Source organism: Parasteatoda tepidariorum, chromosome 8, assembly GCF_043381705.1.
Source record: "Parasteatoda tepidariorum isolate YZ-2023 chromosome 8, CAS_Ptep_4.0, whole genome shotgun sequence".
Classification (NCBI taxonomy): Eukaryota; Metazoa; Arthropoda; class Arachnida; order Araneae; family Theridiidae; genus Parasteatoda; species Parasteatoda tepidariorum.
In genome coordinates this window covers 34599549-34617785 of record NC_092211.1, presented here as the reverse complement: position 1 = coordinate 34617785, position 18237 = coordinate 34599549, and the positions used below count along the sequence as shown (strand labels likewise).

The window sequence follows — 18237 nt, the reverse complement described above, 5'->3', positions numbered from 1 at the left end:
GCAAGTGGCATTAGAACCAACCAACCAACCAAGACAATCAGAATTAGAGCCCGCGTTAAGGGACTTCAAATCATTAGCCAGTAAATCAGCAAAATATCAAAATTATAGCCAATTATCAAAATTCTTAGCCAAAAGCAAATTTTTTAAAAAAAAATTTTGATTGATTTCCCTCCTTAAAAAACTTCAAATCAAAATACAATTTTACTATAAATATAATTTTTTATAAAATACAAATTCAAATCAAGAGTCAATTTGCAGTTAGGAAGGAGTAAATTTGTAATTAGTGGATAAGAAATTGGAATAGGTTAGGGTTAATTTTTTATTACATGTTAGACAAGAGCAGTAATGTAAGGTTAATACGTTACTGTCACGAGAAAATATATTTTCTGCAAAAATAGTTGGAAGGTAATATGTATCTTGATAACAATTACTCCGTTTTACTGACACAAGCAGTAAGAAAGAATATCGTCTCGTGATATCCAGTAACGAGCTTATTAATCTGTATTTTGCGGTAGTTTGTCTCATGCTTACGTAATTTCTCCTACTTACTCTTTTCCGTACTTATGCTTACATTTACTAGATTTATTATAATTCTAATTGGTTAGGCGATGTATCCATCGGAAATTATACTGTAATCGAATAAAAACTACAGGATTTGTCCAAAATATTTTTTTTTGAACTTCTTTAATTCTCAATTATTTTTTTCCTGGATTAAAGGATATATATATATATATATTTTTTTTTTCTGTTGAAAAAAATCATTCGTCAATACTTTCACCAACAAAAAAGTTTTTCACACCGAATTTACGATTTCATCGCCTTTGGCGAGGTTCGAATGCTTAGAGGGCCCTGATAACATGCAGAATAATAAATAGAATTATATTTCTTGAAAGAAGAAATGGGTCATTGCACTTTAACATAATTTGTTAAATATTATTTTAAATATAGTATTTTTCAATTGAGTTGTATATATCTCCGAAGCCAATTGAAGCCAATCCCTCCTAACTCTTGATCACTCTACTCCTCAGTAAATTCAAGATGGTGTCTAATGGAACAAATTTCATGTATTCATATCGTTTTCAAACGACAATTTTTTTTAAAAAATTCCAGCATTCTTCTGATAATTTTCGTATTTTACAACCTAAGAACTAACATACAATGAGATGTGAATGAAAATATAGACATTTGGCCCACCATTCAAAAATTTCCTAAATTGCCATAATTTTAAAACTTTGGGAAAAATTCATGCACCTACTCTCTTAAAAATACTTCGCTTTAGAGTTAAATTCATGTCCTGACCTGATAATATCATCAAAATAAATTGTGCACATAATAAGAGTATGCATTATTTTCGAAGTTTTATTATTCTCTGTCAGTAACAGGAAAATGATAATATTTAATATTCATTGGGGAAAAAGCATTTGAGTCATTCATGTGAAAGCAAATATTTAGGCAGTAATGTTCAATGCTCCAAAAATACTTTTTAAAGGCAATAGAAAAAACATAATTTTAAAGTATGTTTTTTCTTAGTGGAGAAAAAAAGAATAAAATGCTTTTCCCAGAAGTAGAAAATGTAAAAATCTTTATTAAAGCAAACAGCTTTTGCAAGCGCTATTCGAGTTTGTTGTTTTAAATATTTTAACTTATACATTTTCTGCTTAAATGTTTTTTAAGCTAGCATCTCCCTTAAAAATTTACTAAATATTAATTATATCAGAACTTATTCTAACACACACTCTCATTAAATCTTTTCCAAAAGAAACCATTTGCCGGAAAACCTCCAAACATAAAATTTTAAATTGATTCGAAATGTTTGTGGTTAGAAACAAACAAACATCATGTTATTCATATTACACTCGAGAACCAGTTTTAAATATGAGATATTTATTTTCTTAACTTTACATTCACAAGAATTTTGTTCAAAAAATAAATAAAATGAAAACACTTGCACGAAACTGCTGTCTCAAGTGGGAAATATAAATATATATAAAAAAATAACCTCTTACGCAGATTGCATTTAACATTTTCCCTTCTGTTTTATATATGGATTATGTTAGAGCAAAAAGACCAAAAAAACATAAAGAAATTCATCGTTCGCGTGAAAACGGTATCTTCATTTGCATAGGAATATGCATTAGAGAAAACATGCAACACAAACCATAAAAACGAAAGAAAAACGAAACGCATTTTGGTCATATAATCCATTTGCTTTAGAGGCTTTGTATAAATATTAAATTTTATGCTGTTTTAGCTGTTTGTGAAACATATATATGCTTGTAAATTTGTGTTTCTAGTGGTTGCGTGTTGAGGATGAATATTTATCTTGACCTTAATGTTATGCAAATATTGCAATTGAAAAGAATTGTTGCTTGTAAGGTTGCGAGTTGGTTGAAGTTTAACTAGAGTTGAGGAGTTAAATATTAGTTTCGAAAACATTTACAAAATAAAATTTGCTAAACAACAAGACATGAATTTGTATGAAAAGTTTGAAATGGAAACTGTAGAAATATATTATAGCTGAAGTTTGTATAGAAAATATTTTTGCATATTTGAAAGATGCGAAATATTTGTGGTTGCAGTATTGGCCGTTCAATACATAAAACAGCGAGTTTTGTTTGTTTAGAATGCGTTTAAGGGAAAAAGCATATTTATTTCTTGCAATACGAAAGGCTATGTCGTTAAAATTGATACAAATTATTATGTTTATGTATTTTTTTTAAAAATCATTCAAGACAGACAGAAATTCTACATTAGAACAGCACTGTAAAAAATTCAGTATCAAATTACGGTATAAAGTACCGGCACTTCGAGTGCATTATTCATAAAATCCATTTTTACCGTAAAACACTATACCGTAATCTTTTAGTAATGTTTATTTAATTTGAATGATTCAATGATTTTTCAGTAATTATTACAATAAAAACTCAGGTATGTTAGACATTAGTTCTGTAACATGTTCCGGTTAAAATGGATTTTATGATAAAGAGTAGCTGTCGGTACTTTTGAATGTCGGTACTTTTTACCGTAATTGTGATCCGGAATTTCTTTACAGTAAATGCTATTCAAAAGAAAATAGTTATAACTTCATAGTTATGAAGTATAACTAACTATAAATACCTATAGCAATTCTAACTATTACTAATAAAAAAGTTAAGCAAAATATTTTCAAATATGTAATTTAAATACGACTTACTTGACGTTAAAATATAAATAAAATGTCAAAAAAATGTTTAAAATTCTTTAAATGCACATTTCAAGCATTAACAAGTATCTTTTGAATTTGAATATTTGTTGAGATAGATATATGTATGTTAAAATATTATGAGCCGATCAGAAAGTAAAAGTGGTTAGTTTACAGACATGGAAATTCTAAAAATATTCTTTGTTTAAAATGAAAGCTTTGACGTTTTGATATTCAACGTAGAAAGTTTAAACCTTAGGCTGTCTAAAGTTTAGCTACCGTTAATGAGAGGATTTGAGATATGGTGTAATGGAAACATATCAGTATTTTACTTTTTAAAATATAAATTTTAAAGTTTAAGAAATGATAGTGTGAGTTTAAAGTTAGTTTAAGAATTAAATATGTAAACCTATGAATATCCTGTGAGCTATTTTATATTGATGTAGAGTAAATGGCTTTGGAACCTAATCTTTAATAATGCACTACTCGCGGTTATTATCTAACAAATATAATTTGCAACAATTTTGTTTAATTAATTTATTTTAACTAAATTTCTTCACAGTTTAAACACCCTTAAAGTTCAATTGTTAAATCTCTATTTTATTATTTTATCTATACGGGTCAATATAATTGCACCATTTGTAATGTCTAAAAATTCTTAAAAAATCTTCTAAAACCAATAAACAAATACCAGTTGCCTATATAATGAACATTTGTAAATTTAAACTTGTTTCTTTACGTAATATTTCCGTATTGAAAGTCATTTTTCAAATACTTTTTTAAAACTATGTTGCCCACACTTTTAGTGTTTTTGATTTTTTTTCCTTTATTGGTTAGTATTTTTCTTTAGTATTTGCATATTATTATTGTTATAAATAATTATCTTGAGTTGGTGCTCTATTTCATTATTATTTTTCATATTATATTATTTATTTTATAGCATATAAATACATCTAAAAGCCATATTCGTTTAGTGCACGCTACTCAGTTTTTTATACTTCTTTGAACCTTCAGTGTTTTTAAATTTCAAAATTATCTAACTCACAACCTTGTCATCCACCTGACATTGGCATTACTAATGTGGTTTTTAGATGATAAAACCTTTAAGCCAAATATTAATAATTGAGTTATTACTAAACAATACTAAAAATAAGTTAAAAAAACTACAGAACTTAAAAAAAATGCATTGTAAGAAGGATGATGTAATGTAATATATAGCTTATAAAAAGTTTAGTTATTTATTTGCTAAGTCATTAATTAAAAAGATTAAATATCCAGAATTAAACATTGTTTGGTATACAAGGAGAGAAAGAGAGAGAGAGATGTGATTTAGTATTTTTATCATCATTATTACTAAAAGTAAATAGTAATTTTTACAAACAATATCCCAATAATGTAATATTTGTGTATACTGATGTCTGTTTTGAAGATACAATAGTATCTAAGAAATTAATATTTAAGAATACATTGTATAAAATTAAATTAATCAATAAATTTAAACTAACTTATTAATTGCTGAAAGATAGTAATATGATCTATCATAGGCAATATGAGGAATAATAACAATAAATTTATAACGATAAATAAAAAAGGGTCATTTTAAATTTTAATAAGGATAAATATATAATTGCTTGCAAAATATCATTACTACTCGCATAAAAGGACTACTATAATGCTACAATAAAAAATTGAAATAAAGCCATACATACATAAAATCAAAAACATTCTTATTAAAATTATATCGAAACTTATAGTATAGATTATAGAAATAATAACATGCATAATAAAAGAACATAATATAGAAAGAAAATCAAATAATATGCATTAAAATTATAAAAGTATAATATTCGTTATGATGCAATACAGTTTGAAAATAAAAGCATACATAGTACAATGTTACTAAAATAGCATGCATAACAATGATATAGGAAAATAATAACTATCATTAAGAAGCAATACCATATGAGAATGGTGACACATACATAATTTTCAATTTTATAACCAACCATACAGAACCGTGATGGATCAGAGGTGAGGCACTGAGATAATAATTGGTAGCTGGAAGACCACTCAGATGTCTAGGAAGTAAGCGCAGCTCTTGTACACTGCTGACCACATCACTACAATCGTACAGTTGGTCACGATATTATGGAGCCTTATCCTCCTTGACCCCCTGGCCTACAACTAACTTTTCTAGGAATGCTTTTATTAGCTTATTCAAAGAAAAACTTTTTCTAGTGATTTTAACTTAACTAAATTTTAAAAAAAATAAAAATATCAAAACGAATGAAATTAATTTATATCATTTATAATTTTTAAAAAAAATCAAAATCAAAAATAATATTTTTAAAAACTACGTTTTTGTAGTGGAGAATAATAATTAAAAAATAAAAATTTGAAAAATGAAAAATGTGGGAAGCATGAAACACATAACAGTAATGTTATATAAGTGTGTGTATGAGATTATGTGTGTATGAGAATCTGTATGCTCATGAGAATATGTGTGTGTATATCTGTAATTGTAATTGTATCTGAATGTGAATGTGTATTTGGAATATGCTTGTGTATATATGCATGTGTATATGCATCTGTATATGGATGTATATGTGTATGTGGCTGTGCATGTGTATGAGTAAGAAAATGTGTATATTTATGTGTATATGTACTGTTATGTATTTCATGAGCTCCACGTTTTTCGTTCTTCAAATTTTCATTTTTGAATTATTATTCTCCACTACAAAAACGTGATTTTTAAAAATATTATTTTTTATTTTGATTTTTTTTTGTACTCACTTCCAAAATCTCAAATTTTTCACTCATTGTACACAAAACATTTCAACTGACGTGTGACACTAATTTGAAATAATCGAATTGACAACAAAAGACAATAGCAAAAATACAAATTTTTCTTTAATTTTAATTTCATTTTTCTTTGTGTGTCTTCTTTCTCCTCATTTTCATGCATTGTCATCCAATTCTGAACTAATGTGCCAAATTTGAGGTCTGTAGCTAGTCGGGAAGTTTGCTTAAAATCGATTACAAAATTCCACCCGAACAGACATACACGAAGGCAAGTTAATATAAACGTGGTAATTACTTAGTTTTCGATAAGAAATATATTTCTTTCTTCTCACAGAGCACAGACCAGAGCAGAAAGGTGATAATATCTCAATGGCATCAGTGGGTAAAAAAGTCTATGAAACTCCAAGAGAAACACTGTATTATCCATCTCCATATGCCACAACAAGAATATCAATGTATTCCGCTGATAGTGAATCATCATCTGGACAAACGAATAGCTTACAAAGACCCAGTGGAACACACAGACCCGACCATACATATGATGTGCCTTTTCCTCATAAGGTAATTTTTTTTTTCATAAGAAAGCCAAAAAGCAAACAATACAAGCAAGAATAGCTTTCATAATCAGATTTTATGTGCAGTGAATAAAATGCAATGAATTTGAACTTAAAGAAAAATTAAGGTTTAGGTTTATAAAAAGAAATTTTAAACTTTCCTCTATACCTATTTAATTTTAGTATTTATTTCGGTAAAAAATGCTTTGAGTATGCACTATGACTGCCGGGTAATAATAATCAAAAAAATTGTTAACTTGATCGTTTTTCTAATTAAATTTTTTATTAATTGTATTTTTTTCTGATTAACAAATTTATCTTAAAAGCAGAATTATGAAGTATCATAGCCATCTCTACTCTGTTGAAATATAAGGAAGAATATTAACTCGAATTACTGTCTTAAATTCATTTGATCATTGTAATTGTCCAAACATTTAGTTAAAGTTTATGAAGTGTATTTTATATATAAATCTTAATTTAAAATGCAGAAAAATATAGCTGATGTGTAAATAGTTATCCAATATAATGGGAAAAGTACTGATATCCAGTATTTTGTCGCAATTTTTAATTTTTTTTAAAATCTAAATCTCCCTTAAAGAGAAAAGTCTTAGCATCAAATGTTCCTTAAAATATTTTCTTCAGAAATTAATCCGGATTCGGACCCCTGCAAGGACCTTAAAATGTCCCCAAATATGTAAAAAATTGACACTAAAATTTTTTTTTAACGTTTTTATAGATTTTTCTAATCATCTGCAAAATAATAATTGCATAGTTGAATTATTTATTCGTGAAAAAGATCTTACGATATTTTAACTCTTCGCTGGGGTGATAGATTTCGTATTATTTGCAGAATTTTGATGTTTTCACCCTAAGAAGCACGATTTTTATTAAAATTTTTTTTCTCAAAAATGTAAGTCTTTTTTGTAACTTTTTATTCTAAAATAAGACAACAGGATTGCTCTGGAATAAGACAAAAGTGTAAAAGAATGAAGCACATGAAGAGTGTCAACAAACCATTTGTGTTCAAAAGTTTTAGAAGCTTAATGTTTATTTTGTAAAAATTACCCAAATTCCTCCACCAGAATGTGACGGTATTCGAATTATACACTAGCATCCAACCAACATACTAATTTAAATACAAATTAAGTTTTTTTTGTAGCAATTTTTCAACATATACTTTGTCCTATTTTCGATATGCTTATTCATTTCCGGGACACTAATAACGCCATCCGTTTTAGTTATTTTCTTCAGTTCTACCTGGGATATGTTTAGTCAACTGGGATATGATTAGGCCATTGGTTACTCTTGAAAGTTCAGTTTCAGTGAGAAAATCTCTGTTATAATCTGTGAAACAATTTTATGCGCATTAAAACTTAATATGGTGGCGACCATTTTACAGCAAATTGATGTAGTGAAGCTCCACGCATAGCTTACGGATCTAGTTGCCTCACTACAGTACTTGGTATAAAGCAGCCGCCAATATTTTTATTATTCAGTAACACAAAAGTCTATAATTACAGTAAGAAATGATACTAATAAGAGTCAAACAAATTATTTTTACGACACAATAATCAATAATTTAGGATTTCATATTTCTGAAAATGAATTAGTTTGCTAATCAAACATACTAAACTAAAATAATATTTATACGAATTTGAACAAATTTTAGCAAAACCGAAGTGAATGGAAATTAAATATAAAAAATTTATCTAGTTCATTTGGCACATTTACGTGCATCTTCTGATAAAAACATAATTATCTTTATCCATTAGATAAAACCTTACATACATTAGTATGCCAATTTACTTCGTTGGGATTTTCAGAATTATAAGAAATTAAATTAAACTTTTACCTTCTCTACTGTAAAAAAATAGCGATTGTGTGACTTCTTAAAAAGTAAAGCTAAGACGGCTAAATTAGTTCATGAATGGGGTAAAAGCATTTGAATTTGGTGTAGGGTTTGTCATTTATTGGAGTTTAGATTTAACTACACCAATTAAAGTGCGTATGAAAGTTCGATTAGGCATTAACTTGAAAAAAAAATGCAAATTTTCAGCAGGGGGAATTATTTCAGTTCGAATAGGTCCACAGTTTTTACGAAATATTGCAAAATGCTATCCTCTAGACTTTTCTGAAACTATATGTAATAAACGCAATCAATGCTTATTACACGCAATCAATTCTTTTCCCTGTCAAAAGAAAATAAATTTGATCATTAGGTCACTTTGGGGAAAATGTAAAAAAAAAAATTATTTGTTAAGAACTTTTATTTCAAGGCATGTGCTGCATAACTTCTACAAATATATGTAACTTTTTTATGATGATACTATTCTTCCTGAAAATTAAGGTATTTTCTTTTAAATAACAGAAACTACAATTGAACCCATGCAGCATGAAAGGGCAAATAAACGTTAAAAATACGTTCGTTCGTTATAAGGTTTTGGAGTTACGTTAAAATTACGTCAATTTCACATGATGATTTTCACCATTTCTTCATTCGTTGAAACGTATACGCTAAAATGTCGTTATTTTAACGTTATCAATTTTCCCTTAAAATATTTCGTTAAAAATACGTACTAAAAATTCATTATTTTAACGTGCAGATTTTGCCCATTTTTCAACCGTTTTTTAAAAACGTTTTAATAAGCGGTAAAATACCGCAGAATGTTAAATTATAAAAATTAGATTTTTTTGCAAAATAAATTCTTAAAATTAGTTAAATTCAAAATAAAATGCTTTATAATGGTTATTATTTCTTTGCTGCAATTATACTAAATTCTTATTGTAATTATGCAATTAAATGTTTTTCTATCTATTGATCTCAAAATATTCCGGGTAGTTTAATTCTTCTTTAATATAATTACACTAGAAACTGTTAAAACTTTCTATTGTGACCAAACTCTGAAATTAAAAGCAGTGCATTTTATAAAACTTTTGAGATAAAATTTGCCTTTACTTTAGAAGATACAGCTTAGATTATATCTTTTTTTAGTAGATTACACGTTTTTATCTAATAAGTCGTTTTTGAAAGTAGTCGGGGAAAGTTGCAATATGTTTACTGTAAAAATGCTGTTCTCATTTTGTCTTTAGTATACTATGAAGCCTGCGGTAGTAAATGTATATAAAAATTATTCAATTCTTAATTATAAATTTTTTATTTTTATTTAACTACAGGATTCTTATTGAATTTTAATTCCTCATATAATTTAAGATGAAACGTTTCAGAGGAATTTTTATTTCTAAAATAAGTAGCTTCTATTATAAGAATATTTATTTTGAAGTCATAATTAGCAATGTATTACCTTTCGTTAATTTTTATATATTTTTAATAATAATTTTGAACATGAAGCTTTTAGCTCTATAAGTACGGAGCCTATTCTTTACCCTGTAATTAAATTTAAAGATAAATTTAAAATATGAATTTAAAAATTTGATTTCTAAAGTATTAAACAAAAAATATCATTTCTCATTTTAGTCTTCTAACTATGAAAAATAATGAAAATTATTTGTTGTTTATAGAAAAAGAGCAGCACAAAACTATATAAACGCTTCATTCAAAAGTTTAATCCTATTAAGGAAAATTATACACAATACTACCTAAAAATATCTAGTTGATATCCTCCGACTGCAATAGATTACATTCGGGTGTTTGTAAAATAAAATAATAAATTCAGCATGTATTGCAATACAATATTTTTAATTTATTATCAAAGGATTTGAATTTTTAGGGAAAAACAATTTAGACAAAAGGCAAAAAATAACGCAAAATTGTATGATTTAGTTATTTAATTAGTTTGCCTGTTTGGAACAACAAAATCCTAATTATACGTTATTGTTTTTTTAAACTTATTCTCCAAGTGCTTATTTACTAAACAAGAAGTATTTTTAAATTGCTTTCCAGATATTTTTATAAAACAATGGAAGTGAATGTTTGATGTGAAACTGTTGGTTGTTTGTTTTCTGAATATTTTTATGCATTCCTTCTTAGTAGTTTAAGAGGAAGAACTATTTGTTTGCATGCACTGCTTTATTTTTTTCCCCCACATACTTTCCTCTTCAGTTTCATTCGAGTTCATAAATGATAAACAAAATGGTGGATTTTACGTAAAAAATATTATCTTCTTCTTAATAAAACATTAATAAAACAACAGAAAAAAATACGTTTGCTCTCTAGTCAGTTTTAATAAATTTACGAATGTTTGCGAATTTTTAAAATAATGTCCCTTGTTTATTTCTCGTAAAAGAAAATTTCTTGCACTGCATGTCTTAGAAATGTTTAAATTTTTGAATATTTTTGAAATATATGGAGAATTTTCAGTGGCATATTATTGTTCCAAAATGCAGTAAATCGAAATGTAGATTTGTAGTCGTTTCTTTGAACAATGTAGATTACTGGTAATACGGTAAATCTCTACTAAGATTTATTTCCCTTTTAATTCTAAAATTCTATGTAAACTACAATACTTAAAACATTAAAATGTAATAGTATGTTTTCTTCTAAACTGTGTTTTAAAATAACTTATACTAAAAAAAATATATTATTTTTCCTTAATTTTCAAATGCATATCCTTAATTTAAATACAGTTAAACATAAACACAGCCTTAAAACTTTTATATTCTTTAATGTCGTAATTTTTATTTAAATGCAAATATTAAAAAAAAGTATGTTATTAAAACTTAGGCTTGAATTAATTAGTAGTGAGGTTCAAATTTCCTTAATTCTTCTTGAAAAAGGGTTAATTTAAAAATAAGTTCACTGAGACGATTTAAATAATTTATACACAACATGTTTCACTGAAGAAAGATTTAATGTATAAAAAATCCAATAACAAATTTTGAAAAACTCATTTTATAACAATAAACTTATCTATTAATTACGTCTGAGTGTATCAGATAAAAATATTTACTGATAAAAAAATATATTTCTGATACATTTTAATATGGATGTGTAATGTTTTTCTCCCAACACAGCAAAAAGCTTTAGTGTATATTATTTCCAAAAGTGGTGGCAACTATTTTACACTCTAGTAGTGTAGCGTAGCTCCATGCATAACATTAATATCTACACCAAGAATGTTCTTTTACACTTCACTATAAAGAAAATGTTCGTGTATTTGAACAAAAAAATTAAAAAAAAGTTACATTACATTTTAGTGGTGTTTCATTAAGTGTTCCACTACATCAAAGCCAAGGATAATTCCTGATATGGTTAAACACTAAGAAAGTTATTTTACCTTATTTGGCCCAAAGGAGCCACCACCATGCTTGTTATTCAGTAACGCTAAAATTTATAATTACAGTAAGACATTATACACGTACAGAAAAATCAGTAAAATTACTTTTGTGATGCATTAACAATAAAGCAAAAATCATAATTTAAGGGTGTATATATACAATCTTTCTTAAAATGAAATTAGTTTGTTAATCAAACATACACACAGAGAAGACAGAATATTAATATGAATTATATACAATTATAATAGTTAAATTATATAAAATTATTTTAACACAGTTGACATATTTATTGAGAACATAAAAACTTTTGTTATACAACTAAAACATGTATTTTATAACACTTTTTATGAGTAGTTTGTCAAACCCGACAAGAAGATAAAAATCACTTGGAAAATAAGGGACCACAATCAATATCAATTCTCAATCAATAAAGAGAGTTGAAACTTATTTGGTATTGACTATTAAATCAGATAGAAGACACCAGCACACTTCATGTAAATTAACCTCCCTCTTGTTTGCCGTACTGTTAATATCTTAAAGATGCCTTTATATCTATAATAATGGTCCAAAATGGTTGTTTTGCTTTTAAGATAATCCCTATCATCATCTAACGCTAGGTCTTAGTTAATTATTTTGGATATACAATAATTATTCTACAAATGTTTAGAGCGGTGAAAAATACAACATTTTCCCAAACGGAGCGAAATCTTTATCAATTATTGTTGATAAGATTTAACTAAACAATTTGAAGTGCGTAAAAACGCTTGATTCAGTAGTATTAACTAGAAATAAAGGAATTATTCAAATAACTTAAAGAGTTTTTCAGCACTGTATTCGGATAGGCATTATAACGGTTTTTACAACTTAAAAACTATATGCACATTTTAACGATGAGCTGTTGTATCTGTAGACATTGAATAGTTGCGTAAAAGACAATAATAAACTTATGCCAACTCATCTGGATTATAAGCAATTTTCTGTCGATATCCAAGGCTTGACAGCATTGGTGTCGTTAGAAGCGATAACAATTCAAGTATGTTGTTATTGCGCGTGAAATTGTTGTAAGAATTTTTGACTTTAGGTGTTTAACACTTTAAATTAGAGATAGAAACTCGACTCTGTTGTTAATTTCTTTCCACAATTTTTTGGGGTTGTTCAACTTCATATTCGGAGACATATTTCAGCAGTTTTTTTACAGCCTAGTTACATTGGACTGTTATCAAGCAATTTTAATGATTACAGCACGTATGAAGCTCATTTTGAATTTACGAAGTATTCAGTTTCATTAGACCTTACACACTGTTAAAAATAGTGACAATACTCCGAAACAAATAATAATCGAATTACGAAAACCTGAAACAGAATGTACTCGTTTACGAGCAAAAATTCATAATCTCAAAAATGATGTGGAGGGAAAAATGTGTGGAAAAGATGTCCGTTGGCCAAGATCCGGGTTCTTAGTAGGATTCTACAACCCCGTACACTCAAGTTCGGGGTGAGTTTGGGACCTTTGCACAATGGCCATCGCAATGAAGCATCATGACTTACATACATTCAATTCGTTTGATCGTTCATTTTTAGCTAACTAGGAAAATAGAGAAATCTAAATTCTCAGGATTATTTTAATAAACTTTAGATCAGTTTTTTTACAGTGNTTTTGACTTTAGGTGTTTAACACTTTAAATTAGAGATAGAAACTCGACTCTGTTGGTAATTTCTTTCCACAATTTTTTGGGGTTGTTCAACTTCATATTCGGAGACATATTTCAGCAGTTTTTCTTTACAGCCTAGTTGCATTGGACCTGTTATCAAGCATTTTTAATGATTACAGCACGTATGAAGCTCGTCTTGAATTTACGAAGTATTCAGTTTCATTAGACCTTAGACACTGTTAAAAATAGTGCCAATACTTCGAAATAAATAATAATCGAATTATGAAAACCTGAAACAGAATGTACTCGTTTACGAGCAAAAATGCATAATCTCAAAGATGATGTGGCCAAGATCCGGGTTCTTAGTAGGATTCTACAACCCCCATACTTGCACACTCAAGTTCGGGGTGAGTTTGGGACCTTTTGCACAATGGCCATCGCAATGAAACATCATGACATACATACGTTCAATTCGTTTGATCGTTCATTTTTAGCTAACTAGGCAAATAGAGAAATCGAAATTCTCAGGATTATTTTAATAAACTTTAGATCAGTTTTTCTTACAGTGCAGGCTTTCTACATGCTAACCTTTGACCCAAAGAAAATATATATATATATATATTGACGTGATTGCTTTCTGTTTTATTCGTTTATGACCCGCTTTTACTTTAATGTAACGGAACTAAATAGATATTGTTTATTCTTATCTCAACCCGCCCTATTCAAGGGTACACGAGAGAGAGAACATGCATTCTACAGACAAAACATACAAACTAAATAGATATAATACAATTGAAATTTTGTTCAATAAGATTAATTCACCGATGAGGTATAAGCACTGAAAAAAAGACCGTACAGTTATTGTATTTAGTACTAGGTTTATTTCTGTAGTATTTGTCATATATTTTTTAGCATACCTTTCTGAAATCATTAAGAGAGTTATGAATCATTCCGTTTAAGTAAATTCCAAACAAGGCTAAATAAAAAGCGTGACCAATCACCAAGGTTGAGTGTTTTAAAGTTAAATAATTTGCTTAAAATATATCATTACTTAATAACTTATATACACAAATTATTAAAACTTTAGCTGATGATTAAGCGAAAAAAAAGAATATAAATTTCTTTTTTTAGAGTTGTAGGTAAATATTAATTTTTAAATATTTAAGATGCCACTGTTTAAGTTAGAGAAGGGGGAAAACAATTCTCAAGAAATTTTAAAAGCAATAAATCGATTAAAAAGTTTAACTTATTTGTTACTCAAAGCGGCAATGAATTTTACATATTTACATATTCTGAAATTTCATTTAATACTCATACTCTACTGCTTGATTTCGCTCTTGAGGAAAATGTTAATTGCTTTCCAATTTTATAGTAAACTAGAATAACGCTTTTTTTATTTTATTAAATAGCTTGATTGTAGTAGTGTAAAGTGTCTATCTCAGCTGATAGTAAAAAGCACTAGATAGTAAAAACAGTAAAGTAATAATGTAAAAAAAGAATAAACATATTAAATTTTTTTAAGATTCAGTTTCTTTCTCAAACAAATATAAAAAATATGTTTGAATAATTAAAATATGCTACCTTGATGTTTCATGAAAATGCATAGAAAATTTTCATTTGATTGACAAAAGTAAACACAATCTGATTTGTTAATTAGAGTGGCAAGAAGTTATACTGAAACGAAATTGAAGCTCTCAGCTTAAAATCACATCTTAATCAAAAATTAATCAAATTACGCATTAATATACTTTCTGACATACATATTCAAAAATTTCGACATATCCATGCATTACTGATAATTATATCTAATTAAAAGTAAAGAACTTCAGTATTTTCTTTTTATAAAAAAATTCTCAATGGGATAAGAAACCAGGTTAGATTTATTTTAATTTATTTTTTAGATAATGTCTCTTTATTGAATTAACAACTAATTAAATTGATCAGAAAAAAAAGATTAAATTTTTTGTCATTTATGAATTAAAAAAGTTTATTAAATGTAAGGTTTGCTTTTTGGCTAATCTTAATTGAGATAAAACGAACGAAGTATGAAGATATCGCATTTCTTAACTCCTATTTTCTTTTAGTTTCGAGGTCCAGTCACATACTGTGCAGTGACGCATGATTACCAACAGTTATTTACAGAGTCTGGATTACACCATTTTGTTGGTAAGCATGTGTTTATCAGGCTGCATTCGTTAGTTAGAATCGTTTTAAATGTGGTTTTTGAAAAAAGCGCTTTAAATTATTGATGCTATTCTTGCTTAAATTTTGCATGGAAATTTTTATGTGTTTATGTGAGATAATAAGGCTGTATCTGTGTATTAATACAAGAGCAGTCATCATTTTACAAAATGCAACTGACAATTTTATAAATTTTACTAAATAATTGGAATGCTAATTTTGTAATTTGTATAACAAGATATTTTTCCCTAAGAAGGAATTCCAAGGAATTTTCCAATTTTAAGGGTAAAAAGTCCTTATTAATTTTTTTGTTAACATTTTAAGAATTCATTTGCAGACAAAATTTAACATCTTCACCCATTTCATACGAAAAATCCTTTCTAATAGTTTAAGTGCTTTCCATTAAAAAGGAAGTTCTTGATTACGTTACTGAAAATCTATTGCTTAAAACAAAAGAAATCAAGATTAATAAAACACAAAGGAAAGAACTGAAGTGGACAGATTAAAGTTACCGTTTTATAAACGAGAACCTTCACCAGATTCTAAGCACCAAATGATAGAAGAAGAGTAAAATAGACAAATACGTACAAAGTGGTTTAACGAACTAACAGCTCTAAACATAAAAAGTCGGTTTTTTAACCTGTTGTCTTCTCCTCATAGCAAAACCTGTTTTTTCCATGTTATTCGATGGTGAAATAGCGTATGGGGAGAAATATTCTCCCAATTTTGCTCATTTTCCAAATTACCAGTGGATTAACCAATAGCGACAGAGAAACAACTTTGAGAAAGGAAATAAAAAAAAGGAAGTATTAAAAGACTAGTGGGTACCCCAGAGTGCAAGAGATTCAATTATAATAGATATCCAAATATTGAAAAATGGTGGGATTTTAGAAAGATTATTAGCTAAATTGTTAGAATTCTTCAAAATAGTGAATTGTTTCAGGAAGCAAGTTTAGAAGCTAAAGATCAGTGCTGCCTGTGATTAGAATTCCACCTATGTAAAGGCAATGAAAGATTGCTTAATGTTCTGATGTTGGGCATATCTTTCATGGTTTTGATTAGAGGTTTAAGATGAAGATTGTTTTGTCAAATATGCGCAAGATCTCATTGACAAGAAATATGATAAATACCCCAGCAATCATTAACAGCAATAGGGTCTTTAATGATGATGAAATTCAGTTTATCTTCATTGGAGAACACAACTTTATACTCAAATTTACTCAAAATAACAGCAACATGGGGAATGATTTTCAGATAAGATAACACAACCAAATTAAACGAACCAATTGAAGTTCAAATTAGAGAGCTTAGTAGATTACGAGATGATTTTTTTTATATGAAATTAATGATATTGGAGGTAAAGCTGCTGTAAGATAACTATTTAAATTACTACTAAAAAGTGGAAGAAATTTAAAGAGCATGGTTCCCAAGTACGCGTAAGACAGCTATCATTTGGTTAGGGGGTCGGGATAAAAGGTTACGAGGGAGGAGTGAATCTGAAAATGGTTTCCGGTAAACAGTAGTGAGAAATTCATAGCAATTACGAGTAATAAGATCATCGTAGTAAGGGAAAAAAACCGAAACTTATTATTTTCCTGTTAACTTAAATTGAATGTAAGTACCTATAAAATTCAATTCGTAATATTAGGACAAGCACATAGCATACCTTAGCACAAATTATACCCTATCCTTTTTTGGATGTATTGGTTTCTTGATTTTGTAACTTAACAGTTATATATAACATGTATTTATTGATACATTTAAGTGAGACTCTTTATTATAAAAATCATTTTAGCACTTAAATTCTGTTATAAAGTCAATGATTATTCAATGTACCCTTTCTTTTTATGGCGCATTTTACAGTAAAATCGATTCTCAATGAAATCAATTAATTTATTGCTAAGCAAATTTATTTATTACCTTTCATTTGTTACTGATTAATTTAGACTGCTGATTTATTACTAAAATAATGATATTATTATTATCATTCAGTTTTGTTTTGTATTTTTAAGACATTTATGCAATACATTTTTATATTAAACTTCTGTAAGCAAGTAAGAGTCAGAATAAATTTTACAACACTTATAATTGAAGTCTCCTGAAAAGATCATTGCGCTCAATTTATAAGCTAACTTATAAAGAAACTTACTTCTAGAATATTAAACAAGTGCAAGTTCTAACAAATTGAGGGCCGTAAATATTTTCTATAAATCATAAACCATTACAAGAATTTATGTGATAGAAAGATTTTTACGACCAAAATATGCCTTATTTTGTTTTGTTTTTTGATCGAAGCTTGAAATCTACTTAACTCCATACCTCTATTCTCATTTTATCTCCAATATAAAGCTGAGCCTTGAACTGTAGGAAACTCTGCTTAGGTATAAGAGTCCTTGTGAGAGCAGATTTTATTTTCCTTCAAATGCTATCACATAAACTTTTTTGCTGATCTAATAGTTCTTATTTCACGTAAAACAAAAGATCAATCAATAGTGAAGCTTGGAAAGTCCAAATACACAATGCTTGGAAATCCAAGCACATATTTTAACTGTTATTCGGGATTCAAAAGTCAGGGATATCTAAGTTAGAAATGTTTCCAAATGTATGATATATATATATATATTCTCAAGAA

The 18237-nt window shown here is 27.7% G+C and overlaps 1 protein-coding gene across 1 annotated transcript in view; it reads left to right on the top strand.

Moving 5' to 3' along the window:
• Positions 1-18237, top strand: part of LOC122271584 (cell adhesion molecule Dscam1-like) — a 384849-nt gene that overhangs the window by 331263 nt on the left and 35349 nt on the right. Inside the window, exons 22-23 of the mRNA XM_071184629.1 lie at positions 6318-6544; positions 15509-15590. Coding sequence (XP_071040730.1) covers positions 6318-6544; positions 15509-15590 — 309 coding nt within the window. The remainder of the gene's footprint in view (positions 1-6317; positions 6545-15508; positions 15591-18237) is intronic.